This window comes from Rissa tridactyla, chromosome 8, assembly GCF_028500815.1.
Source record: "Rissa tridactyla isolate bRisTri1 chromosome 8, bRisTri1.patW.cur.20221130, whole genome shotgun sequence".
In the NCBI taxonomy this organism is placed as follows: domain Eukaryota; kingdom Metazoa; phylum Chordata; class Aves; order Charadriiformes; family Laridae; genus Rissa; species Rissa tridactyla.
Genome location: NC_071473.1, coordinates 18,873,765 through 18,887,079, shown reverse-complemented (window position 1 = coordinate 18,887,079; position 13,315 = coordinate 18,873,765). Strand labels below are relative to the sequence as shown.

The window sequence follows — 13,315 nt, the reverse complement described above, 5'->3', positions numbered from 1 at the left end:
TAGCAGAAGCACACACTTAGTAATACCTTGGGCAGGATAGTGTGTCCGGAGTACCCAACACTCAGCTTTGCGCCCGCTAAGTACCTGAGCAGACACAGCACGCCGAGCAAGGGACACAGCCACACGCAGGGACACGCGACCTGCCTCGAGCAGCGAGAACACCTCCCTGCACCACCAGTGATGCCCTCTCACATCAGACCTGCTCAAAGCCACCGCTACCTACGGCCTGGCTCAGCACCAGGCCAGTAACACTGTGTTGCGCTCTGCGAACACACCAGATGACTTGGAATCAGCAGAGATATTTTTAACCACACTGCACGGTACAAATATGCCCTTAAGCCCTACTGTGCTACAAGGCTATCTCTGGGCGGACAGATGGAGCTGATTTATTCATTAGCCGAGGTCACAGCCTGTCCCTTTTTGTCTAAAGAACATTTTGAACAATGTGGAGACGCAGGAATAGGGAGGGGTTTATACAGATACAAAAACCTTGCTTGGTTCTTCAGGGCTCCAGAAAACGTAACGAAAATCCCAAGAGTGGGAAGCATACATCAGCTACAGATGCCCAGACAAGAGAGCTCTGGCTAACGAAGTTCTCACACGGAGGTAGCACCAGTGCCAGGGAGAGGCAGGTTATCACAAGCAACGACGTGACTGCCAGAGGGACCACATGCAAGCACCTGTCCGGCCTAAATGTATGATTTATGCAAACACACGTGGACTATGAAACACAGCGGCTGAGGCGGGATGCCACTGGGCCTGGCAATAAGGAGCTGCCGGTTGCTTTCTGGCCTGTGTCCACCGCACTTGCGCACATTTCCAGCGTCTGCAAATTCCTCTGAAATTTGGCTGGATGGAAGCCAGGCCAAGTCAAGGAGCTGAGCGTGTCGTAGACACGTTACTTTTTCAGAATGTGCAGATGAAGAAAGGTGGCCCATTGCATTTGGAGAAGACAGGAACTACCACCAGCCTGAAAAAAGCCCCAAACCTTATTGTATACGTGGTTATATACATGGTGTATATAAAACATATATACATGGTTGCCTGGTAAACTGCTCAGGCTGTTACACAGAGACAGAGGGCAGTGCAGACAGCTGGGGCTTGTGATCTCTCCTCCTAACATCTGCAATGTGATCAATATTTAAATAAGTGAAATTATTAATTTAATGGTAGAGACCCACTGGAGGTGAATTGTAAGAGGTCTGGCTCTATCAAATTAGAGCAAATGCTCATTTTAACGTGGATTTTACCGTACTGTGTACTTATTTTGGAAAAGTTCAAAACTTGTGGGGATTTAGGGTAGGAAAATGAACATAATAGTGTTTCAATACCATACCTTCACATGCATTGTACAGAAATATTATCAGAGAAATCAATGTTTGATTACTCTCACTATCAAGGCTTTGAATTCGATTAAAGCATTGAGCCAAAATGGCTAGGGAGCTTTTGAAAATTTCAGATTAAACGCATTTATTACAGCCACCAACACAGAATACCCTACTGATGTTTATAAACAGGCAAACCATAACATGTAGACAAACACCTCAACAGGAACCATGTACCAGCCTTGGCTGTTAAAATTGATCACTGTATAATAGAAGCGGTCTCAATGGTGAGTTGGAAAGGTCCCCATTTAACCATAAGCACTTTTAACGTTGAAAATAGCTGATGTAGCCATGTCTCCACTCCCAAAGTAACTAAAGTTGTTAAAAAAACAACCACCAACCAACCAAACAACCAAGCACACACTTCTCTTCCCCAAACAAGATCTGTATACCTTTCCAATTAACCCTGCATACGTGAAGTTGCACGCTCAGATGAGCTCATCCAGTTCCGAATTAAGTAAAGGAGGGAAGATTTCACCAGTTTGTCACATCAGAACATTCTTTCAATTGCGTCAAAATAGATTTCACCCCCTCCCCCTGGCTTTTTTAAAATTATTTTTAAGTGAAAAAGCATAGATTGCATGCTAACCAGGAGATGAAATGAAGCGGAATAAGTGACTGTTCTCATTTTTAAGATATGCATCCAGCAACAGAACGTATCGAGGACTCCTTGCAGCTGAAAGCTGTACGGCTGCTTGCGGAGATTTACTGAGAAAAGAGAGAGGGAGAGACTTTGCTTTCCAGGATGAAGTCCTGTCCTTACCATAAGACATGCAAAAAAACATCCGCATGTGGAAAGGGATAAACTGATGATGGAAAAACTAGATTCCGATCTGTTTCACTTTTAAAAAAGCAGTGTATATTCACACCATCAAAATACATCTGTATCAAAGAGGCAGTGCTTTAATTAAACCTTGCCACCATGTCAGTTGTGCAAAGGTCCACTGAGATACTGCCAGCATCTGTGTTACTTTGTTTCACAAACACCTTTAAAGTGTCTCAATACATTTCCTAATTCCCATTCTGAAAGAACAGCTCAAGAGGTTAACAACATAAATACCACAAACAAAACAACAGAAGAAATGAAGCGTTCAAAGACTTCATAAATAGAGCACAGGATGCTGATCATCAATAATTACAGTCGTTCTGTTTATTATCCTTATTATCACTTAGCTATTTTAACAGTAAGCGCTGAATCTCCTACGTCTATGTTGGAAGATGAAGCACAGCTGTACTTTGCATTTCCACAGTGCTCTTGCTACCCAAGGCGCAGCTCCCGCTGCTTTCCATGGCAGCTGCAGAGGCCGCTTCTGCCCATCTGGCCTTTGCTGACAATGCTGACATCCAAAACAAGACGAACACACGATGACTTGCCAGAAGTTTGGCTAAAGTAGATTTTTTTTCCCTTTTTTTAGAATTATAAATAAGGGTTTCTTCTAGAATTATTTATTAACACAAAATTCAGTTCTCCAGGTCAGAACTCGGCTTCACTAACAGCAAGACCATAAGAGTCAGCAAGACAGAAGTCTAATAGAAAGTCGGCCTGAAGGGCATCACTTCAGCTGTTTTGCAAAGCATTATTTCATGTGTCGAACGAATCAGAGCTCTCATGAAAAAACGGTATCAGCCCATTTAGGTAAAAGTGTACTATTTTGGCTTTTCCCAATGTTCGGATGCTTGGCTTTGCATTTCTGAAGTCCCTATAACGTGGATTTTAAAAATTACTCCGAAAGGCTGAAAGAGTAGAACTCTGCTGTACAAAACCATGCACTAAGTCCAAACTGAATCATGGGCAGGCTTCAAACCTTGAGGTTGGCACACAGGCACAACCGTAACTTATTTTCCAAATGCCTCGGTAAGGGGGGCAGGAAGAAGCCGCCCAGCGAGGGCTGAGAGCTGGGACAGAAGGAGCTCCGCTCTGGAGCGTCGGGGCTGCAGGAACACATGCGAAGACCGTAGTCAGTGCTGTGGCACGTCCACTGCTCTGGGACAAGGTGATGTGACGAATGTGCCGAGCACTGCTAAGCTCTCAGGGCATTTGGTTGCCAGCTATGGTTCCGTTAAGGCAGCATATACTGAGACTTATCAGACTGCTTACTGGAGTGAATATCGATAGGACAGCAGGAGATGCCTTCCTTATCTCGGGATAACACCTCAGGAAAACGTCAAGTTCTAGAGGAAAACCATGTACTCTGTTAGAATCTCTTGATTATATTAGAGAAAATCAAATTACTGACCTAGTTAGATTACTTTTTAACAGCAGAATATGATCTCAGCCTGCAGATACCCAGCCCAAGAAGATGAAGCCTAGCAAAGTTACAGGCAACTGAAAGTGGGTTCTTAAAAAAACAAGTGGAGCAACTAAAGCATAAGAAGCATTAACAGTTCCATCCATAATTATGTAGAAATCTCTATTTCAGAAACACAACCACTTATCCTCCTTTTCAGAATAAAGTCACATATGAACACTAAGTATTTACAAAGACAATCAGATACATTTCAGAATGTATACTCAATAAATATGTATAAACGTTTAATCGATAAATAAACCCAAGAACCATAAAAAGGAAAGCACAGTGATAGAATACTTTTTTTTTTTTAAATTCCTTTCATCATAAACGTGGCAACCATTGAATTCCTCCTACAAAGTCTGCCTTTTTATATTGACAGCGAAAAAATGGTTAATAACTGAATAACGTTTAAGAAGCAAGTCAACGATTAGAAGGTATTACACTCAGAACTCAAGCTGGTTGGAGTAATTTTTAAAATTGATACCTAAAAGAAAACTGAAGCTAAACACAACTAAAGTAGTTGTTTAACACCAAAACAATCAATAGAAAGAAGCAAAATTCCTCAGGAGATTTAAAGTAAGGATAAACTGCCAGATGTCCTCAACTTAGCAGCAGCCTAAGGTGTCTAAGGTACCCATCAGCGAAGCATAAACGAACTCCTGCCTGTCTAATTACAAAGTTTAAATAGCATTTTTTAGATGTAGGACATTTTGTGTCCCGCAGCGGGGATACGGCAGCAGCAGGCCCATAGTCAGCTCCTGCGGCTGAGCTGGCAGGCGGGGAACGGGGACGGCGGGGTGCGATGTTGGGAGCCCCCGCTGTTCTGTGCGGGTGTGAGATTCTTCCCAGGGCTGGTAACTTCATAAGTTACAGACGCTGGACTGAAGTTTGCACTAAAAATTCTGTTCAACAAAACTGGTGTTTCTCAGGGGAAGCTTTAGACAAATATTAAAATATCTTGGGCCATTTAGTTTCTGTGCTTTAATCAGTCAAAAGCTTGAATTCCTGCCCATGGTTGTTTTTTCCCCTATATGCAGACAGAAAACAGGCAGAAAACCTCACTTTTTAAGCAATTAGCATAATCTGATTTTTTCAGTGAGATCATCCTTCCTCATTATCCAAAACCACTGCAAATTACTCTCCGATATGACTAACCTGCTCCTGCAAAGCACAAATAGCCCTGGGGCCATCGCGGAACATAACAAACCAGAATTGCTGCTTGCAAATAACAAAATCAAATCAACATTTCTAATCCAGAGGGATACATCTGGTCTAGGAAGTGAGCAAGACAACAAGGAATTTGAATTGGTCTCATCCCTGGAGTTTGGGTTTTGACCCTTGACTGATCGCTGTGTTTTAAACAAAGCGGAATTCATCAGCCAGTACCCCCAGCTGTACGGGAGGCCCAGCTGGATACCCAGCCCATGAATTAACTACTTCTCAGAGTAAACTGGGATCAAGATGGGCATCCAGAAGGAAAAAAGTCAGAGACTCGCATTTTATATCGATGAGCAACGCCTGCTTAGAGCAGAGTTTTGGAGCCATTCAGTGGCTTTCCAGTTCTCGACAGGCAAGTTGCACCTTAAGGGAGGGGAAGGAAGGGTACGCAAAAAGCTGTAGACAATAGATTCTTGAAGCTAATCGTTAACAAAAACGCAACCAGTAATTACACAGACATTATAATCATTATATGCCTCCTGTTTAACAAACTGTGACTAACATAAATTGTTCCACAAAAGTTGATGAAGTCTGCAGTGGCCACAGAAAGTTACAGGGGGATCATGGCTACTGTAAATGAAGCAGAAATGGTTGAACAGATGATCCTAAATTCATACTAATTTTAAAGCGTATAGAAAAGACATCAGAATGGGCTGAAGCTGGCTAGTGAGGAATTTCAAGTTTACATATAATTTAAAATAACAACAGGCAGAGTAAAAGAGCACAAAGGTAAACTCTAAATTTCACAGCTCTTACAAAAACTATACTGCAGCCAATTTTATCAGAGATGAGAAATAGTTATTCCCGGATTGAGCAGTCATTCAAGCAGGAAAAGAGCATTGTGGCCTGGCCTTCCCCAACGGGACTCACATCTTCAGTGTCTTTGGGTACAGGCTCTGAAGAAATGCTTCGAAACTGCACACTCAGTTCTCTTCTCCAATCAGAGTTGTCCATCGCTTGCCCACAAAAAAATGGAGGCCAGAGCCGCTTTCCACAACTACCACCTTTGGGGGGGGCAGGTCTGACATTGCAGCAGCTCAGCTTAGGGTTGTGTATGTACAACATGAAATTACCACGTGCTGAGCTGACAACACGCAAAGTTGCAATGGCCATGAGTAAGAAAGCACAGGCATCTGCAGAGTGGCACTTTCAGGCTGAACACAATTAACAAGCTCCACTGCGAGAAGAATGCAGTTTATAAGAGTTGTACATTATTAAGTTTGATTTTTTTTCCCATCTGAGGAAGAGGAATCGTTACAGTTCTGGAACAAACCCAAAAGATGACAGACTATACATTAAACTTGTTAGAATAAAACAACAATATCCTAATATGAAATATGGAAAGGTACTCAATTCTTGTAATACCTTATTCCATAAAAATAACTGTCTTCACATTTAATGAAATCATACCAGCTGCTTCCTCCTTATCCTACCTATCGTCATCCTATTGCGGTTCCAACCTGGACCGTGCGCAACCTTCTTTATGGTTAAAAAGCAGCAGCTATGCAAAATAGCACTTGCGTGTCTACATGTCTCTGCAGAGTGCGGTGTATCAGTGAATACGCATCCCTAAGTCTGGAGTGCGTACGAACCGCAGGAAGGATCATCATCCCATGCTGCTGCCCTCTCCGACTGCAAGAGAGGACAGCGATCATAGGATCATTATTTAAAGACTAAATTATTAGAAATTCTTTTGGAACTCAACTGAGTCACGGTCGTACAATTCCTATTTTTAGTATGCTAGATCTACTATCATCTACGGCAAAGCCAAAATAATTTATAATTCAGTTTAGTGTTAAAAAGAAGTCACGGATAACAGTGAAGGCAAAAAGCTGGTGTTTGTTAGTGTCAAGTTCTGGGACAAGCTTCAGACATTTAGAGGGCATATAATAAAAAAGGCTCTTTTTAAAATAAAAAAAAAACAAGCTCATGCATGCTATATAGAGACAAGGCAACAGAATGCATTATGGCCATAAGCCAACTATTTTTTTAATTTGACACTACAGATAGCTCTGTCAACAAACTAAAGTACTTTAATAATAATGGCTGCAAGCCTGCCCCTTACTTAGTACACTTCTCCTTTGAAAGTCAGTACTCTCCCTCCAGCAAGCATTGGTCCTCGAAGTATTACAGACGTCCCTTTAAGGGGAAAAAGGGAAGAGCGCTCCAAATGCTGAGAGTCCTACTGATATTTACACAGCTCAGACATCTTAATATGATTCTGATATCAGCCAGCATGCTTCAAGACCTGTAAGCATTCAATGTGGCAAGTGATCTAAATGCTCCCGATGCTAGAAAGGACAGGTTTGAATGTTAGACACAAAAATCTTTGAGCAAAATATTTTTTTGAGTGAAATAATTTTCCTCTCCGGTCAGAGATGAACTCAGTAGGAAAAACCAAAAATACTTTGTATGTTATCTTCCTAACATTTTATTCAATCTGAAAAAGTTTAGCAGACTATGGTTCTTAACTAACTCTTTCTGATACAGTATTTTATTAAATTTTAATGAAATCATGACTTATTACTCATAACACTAGAAGATAAAGATGACCTATGAGGGGAAAATAAAGGGTAAACTCATTTTTATGACTCACAAAAGTAGACCTAACTCAACAATTACCACAATGAAGTCTACTCTAGCTTGCTTATATCAAGTTTTGTTTTCTGGACTTTCTAGGAGTCTCCTTGGAATGCCATGAATCAAATTCTGGTGGTCAGTGCACCCACTGAACTTAGAACCAGTTAAGTCACTTTTGAAAATCTGGTGAATATTCATGTCCAGAGTCTTTCTTTCTCTAACATATGCCAACTTAAACACCGAGTTGCTTCTATTTCAGAATAGCAACGACATATTAGCAAGAGATGGTGAACTGGCACAGTGATATTTACAATTCCCACCTTTTGCTAGAGAGGAAGGAAAAGAATGAAAACAGGACATCCACCAGGTTAACAGGAAAAGTAGGAAAAAAGCCTGACTAAAAGTACACAACTTTGCAATGAATATATTTCATTTAGTACCCAGCTGGGAGACACATTTTAATCAGGTTTCTAGCCAAGACTCCAAACATCTATGTCTGTAACTATTTCTGCATTTACTCTTTATATTTAATATAGAATCATAGAATATCTCAAGTTGGAAGGGACCCACCAAAAGGATCATCAAGTCCAACTCCCTGCTCCTTGCAGGACTACCTAAAAATAAACCATATGACTAAGAGCATCCTTCAGACGCTCCTTGACCTCCGACAGGCTTGGTGCCATGACCACTTCCCGGGGAAGCCTGTTCCAGGGACCAGCCACCCTCTCAGTGAAGAGCCTTTTCCTAAAGTCCAACCTGAACTTCCCCTGGTGCAGCTTCATTCCATTTCCTCGTGTCCTTTCACTGGTCACCAGAGAGAGATCAGCGCCTCCCCCTCCGTTGCCCCCCTCAAGGAAGGTGCAGGCTGCCATGAGGTCACCCCTCAGCCTTCTCTTCTCCAGGCTGAACAAGCCAAGTGACCTCAGCCACCGCTTGTAAATCGTGCCCTCGAGGCCTTTCACCATCTTGGTCGCCCTCCTCTGGACACACTCTTATAGTTTGATGTCCTTCTTGTATTGAGGTGCCCAAAGCTGCACACAGCACTCGAGGTGGGGCCACACCAGTGTAGCATCAATCCCCTCCCTTGCCCAGCTCATGATGCCGTGCTTGATGCACCCCAGGACATAGCTGGCCCTTTGGGCTCCCAGGGCACACTGTTGACTCCAGTTCAACTTGCCATCAACCCAAAACCCCAGATCTCTTTCTGAAAGGCTGCTCTCCAGCCTCCTGTCCCCCAGTTTGTACGTATAACCAGGATTACCCCATCCAAGTTGAGAATCCGGCACTTGCTCTGTTAAATTTCATACAGTTGGTGATTGCCCAGCTCTCTGTGAGGCCTCTCTACCCTCGAGGGAGTCCACAGCTCCCCCTAGTTTAGTACTGGCAGCAAACTTACTTAATGTACATTCAATTCCTGCATCCGGATCATTTATAAAAAACATTAAAGAGCACTGGCCCTAAAACTGAGCCCTGAGGAACCCCACTGGTGACTGGCCGCCAGTCACCCCATTTACTATAACTCTTTGAGCCCAACCCATTGGCCAACTGCTCACGCAATGTATGATGGACTTGTCTCGCTGCGTGCTGGGCAGTTTATCCAGAAGGATACTGTGAGAGACAGTATCAAAATCTCTGCTAAAATCCAAACCCACCACATCTACTGGCTTCCCTTGGTCAACTAGATGGCTGGCCTTGTCATAAGAGGAAATGAAGATGGTTAAGCAGGACTTTCCCCTCATTAACCCGTGCTGGCTGTGACCAGTGACTGCCTTGTCTCTCAAGTGTTTTTCAATAACTCCCAGAACAACCTTCTCCATAATTTTACCAGGCACTGAAGTGAGACTCACAGTTCTGTAATTACCAGGGTCTTCCTTCTTACCCTTCTTGAAAACTGGGACAACATTTGCCAGCTTCCAGTAAACTGGGACCTCTCCAGACTCCCAAGACCATTGAAAAATAATGGAGAGGAGTCCCACGATGACATTAGCCAGCTGCTTCAGTGTCCTGGGATGGATCCCGTTGGCCCCAATAATTTATGTGCATGCAGCTGGAGCAGCAAGTCTCAAACAAGTTCAAGGTCGGCTGGGAGTTTATCATCCGCCCCAGTCAGGGCCTTCCAACACAGGGAGCCAGGCGTCCCACAGCGTCCCACACGGCGTCCCAACGCCCATCACTGGTGCCAAAGACAGAGGCGAAGGCGGCATTAGATGTCTATGCCTTGTGTATGTCCCTATGTGTGAGGTGACCAGCCTCATCAATGTTATCTCTGGTCCTCCTTTTGCTGTTAGCGTATTTTAAAAAGCCCTTTTGTTTTCCTTCACAGTGCTGGCTGGCTTGAACTCTAATCAAGCTTTGGCCACACGCATTTCTGCCTACAGTGGCAAACAGCATTCCTGTAGCCCTCCCGTGTCACCTGCCCTTGCTTCCAGTGGCCATGCACTTTCCTTTTCTGCCTAATTCTAGAAGATCCCTGCTCAGCGAAGCCGGCCTTTGCCCCGCCTGCTTGACTTTGGACACTGCGCTCTTCAGAGATGGCTGTTAAATAGTGACCAGCATTCACGGACCCCAGTACCTTCAAAAGCAGATTCCCAGGGGACCCTACTGACTAGCTCCTTCAGCAGCCCCAGGTCTGCTCTTCCCATATCCGTGGTCAAAGTTTTGCTGGCAGTTTTTCTCCTATCGCCAACGATTTGAAACTCAACTACTTTGTGGTCACCACGACCACGCCAGCCACCAGTCACCACTTCGCCCTCGAGTCCCTCTCTGTTTACAAACTACAAACCTAGGAGGGCACTTTTCCTAGTCGGCTCACTCAGTACCTGCACCAAGAAATTATCTTCATTGTGCTTCAGAAATTTTCTGGACCTGTTTGTGTGCACTGTATGATATTCCCAGTTGATGTCTGGGAAGTTAAAATCACCCATAAGGCCAAGGGGCAGTTGATTATCCCTTAAATCCTCGTAGAATAATTCATTGGTGTCCTTGTCCTGGCTGAGTGGTTGATAGCAGATACCCAAAACAACACCCACTAAAATATATATATGAACTAATATATATTTTTTTAAAAAGTAACTTTTTACTTATAGATGTAAATTATGCCATAACACCTCATTCAGAACTGCCACGTGTTGACATCATTGTGATTCTGTAACCGCTTCCCTCGTTGCACAGATAGAAATACAAGGGTCTCTCCAGTGCATCCAAAAGATTAATAAATGTTAAAAGAAGGAAAAGTTAAGAATCCACTATACAAAGCTTCCTTAAACCAATAAGATGATAGCATTAACATGCACAGGATGTTTTCTAGGACAGTACAGATGGACGAGGTGAAAAGAAATCAGGGTGTTACAGATTTGTCTTTGGGATGATTATCGGTTTAGGGCCTTGAAAACCTACTTATGAACTAAGGTTCCACTTCAACCAGTGCCACACAAACGCAAAACAAACACCATTCCTGCCCCAAACAATTCTGGCTACTAATTATAGACAGAATCTTCCCAGGGCAAAAGTCGAGCGCCTCCGGTGAGCCATCCTTGGAAATTAGCTGCTTGTTTGATACAAATTGCTTTGCACTGAAGCAACAGTTAAGGGATACTGTGTACCTAAAGGAAAGATTCAAAATCCTTTCTTAATCAGACCATGGGGAACGCAAGGGACTGCTGGAAGGAGGAATGATGTCTGAGAATCATTTTCTATGGACTGACAAATTTTACCTACCTGCTTGAGACAGGATTTTCCTTTTCCCCAATTTTGTATCGTTTTAACTTTATGCTTACTTCTTCTGTTTCCCTAGTGCAGTTTGACATGATGCGTGCCTGTAACCTCATCGCCACTGTTGCTCTGACCGCTGGCCAGCTCATCTTCGTCCTGGGCCTGATGGAGCTACCCATCATTTCCCAGGACACCCAGTGGTGGGAGGAGGCCATAGCTGCCGTGTTCCAACTTGCCAGTAAGTCCACTTGTTTTTACTGATGGAAAAATGCTTAGTCTCTATTAAATCCAGGTGGAAAAGAGTTTCTTGCTTTATAAATCTTTCAAGTGACACAAAGAGCAAAAAGGCCTACATCTAAAAGTAAGCTCGTTGTCTCTCAAAAGCTCTCGCCATGAGATTCTGCAGTACATGAATAGAGCTTTTATCTTGCGTATATCAGCAGGAGTCTTCTGCCAACCAAGAAAAACAAGCCTTTATTGTTTCCTATGAAACCAGGAAGGCAAACATGAAAGAAAGAAACTGGATGCAATGTAATCCCACAATTTATCAGGGCAAAATATACTGAAGGAACTGTCTGTAAGCAGAGCAGGACGGTGGAGTAAATTTTTGAAGTCTTGCTGAAACATGATTATTTGCTTTTAGTTAACTGAATTTTACTCAATGACCATCAGCTGGATTTTGACAGACAGATACGCCTGCAATCTAGCAAAGAAAACCAAAGTCAGTTCCTAACATTGCCTGCTATTCCCACTGCAATTCTCACGGACACAGACTGTCTACAGAAATGAATGAGAAAAGGAGGAAATGGTTTTATCACAATTCCATACTGACAGCATGGCAACAAACTGTAAAGATTTTGCAATGATACCTTCTTTTACTACATAAAATAAGTCACTCAGGATTCATTACACCAAGAGTCCAATCCTAAAAGATATCCACGCATGAAACTGTCATTAATGGAGTATAACATTCAGGCTCCTTACAAGATTGGATTAAACATATATCATTATTATTGTTAACGTAAACAACAGGTTATAATAGAGTAATGCAATTTTATTTTAAATTTTCGTTTCAACTTCAAAACCTCAGAATATTTAGAATGATATAAACCTATGGAGACCTCAGGTTCACACTGCAGCAAGATCAGAATGCAGCCTAGGTCATTTAAATCTGGTCCTCGCAGCAATAAATACCCATTAAGGATGAGGAACCCGAAATCCAAACAAGAGGAGGAGGGGACTGCAGAGGTTCTGTAGCTCTCAAAGCATCTGATCCAGCAAGACCCTCATGCATCAGATATACAGCCTTGGCATACCAAGACCTCCGTGCAGCCTCTTCGTGTACACCATGGTCGTTGTAGCTCTGGGTACCTGGATAGTTCTCCCCGATCACCGGTGTGATGCCTGCTTTACTCTCACTCCCATCCTCCCCAAAACCCCGCATGTCTGTTTTTCCCAGAGAGGAAATGCATTCTGGCCCTGGTTGGATGTGTTGTTTCATTGACAAACAGCACAGTGGACAGCCGTGTGCCTTTCTTCTATCAAGGCTGCTAATTTTAGACTGGGGGTTTTTTGTGTGGGTTTTTTTTTTCCTTTTTTTTTTTTTTTTTTTCCTGTGCTGGAGTCTGTTTTAAACACAGTCAGAGAGAGACTGAAGGGCGCCAGGATATCCCGACACAGGAGAAGGAAATGCCTGCTATTACCTGTTATGCAAGCTGAACCTTGAAATCCCCAGTGCTGGGAGGGGAGAGGGGAGGAAAGCCAGAGTCAGAACGATTAACAAAACACTAACGAGAATGGCTGAAGAAGCTGTTGAATCGAGGAGTTCATCCGCCTGCCTGTGTTCAAAAGGTGTGAAGAGATGGATCTGGCAGCTCACGACAGTTACAAAGACAGACGTTGTGCAATATGAATCGGAGGTCTCCTGTCTGCAGAAATACTGCGATGACTTCAGTGGCTATCCCTGCCCCCCTTCCCCACCCCCCTTCACAGTCACACCACACTCTCCTTCACTGTCATCAGGTGGTTTTCTCCCTTGCAGTCAGTGACGCAATAATCATCTTACATCTCATTACCTTAATGAAAGTTTTATGTTTAAACACGTTCCTTCCTAATATCCATAACAACCAG

The 13,315-nt window shown here is 43.2% G+C and overlaps 2 protein-coding genes across 5 annotated transcripts in view; one reads left to right on the top strand and one right to left on the bottom strand.

Annotated features, from left to right (window-relative positions):
• Positions 1 to 13,315, bottom strand: part of IFT140 (intraflagellar transport 140) — a 90,936-nt gene that overhangs the window by 26,475 nt on the left and 51,146 nt on the right. The window lies entirely within an intron of this gene.
• TMEM204 (transmembrane protein 204) overlaps positions 1 to 13,315 on the top strand; it is a 30,725-nt gene that overhangs the window by 5,579 nt on the left and 11,831 nt on the right. Inside the window, exon 2 of the mRNA XM_054212278.1 lies at positions 11,268 to 11,423. Within this exon, the coding sequence (XP_054068253.1) occupies positions 11,268 to 11,423 (156 nt within the window). The remainder of the gene's footprint in view (positions 1 to 11,267; positions 11,424 to 13,315) is intronic.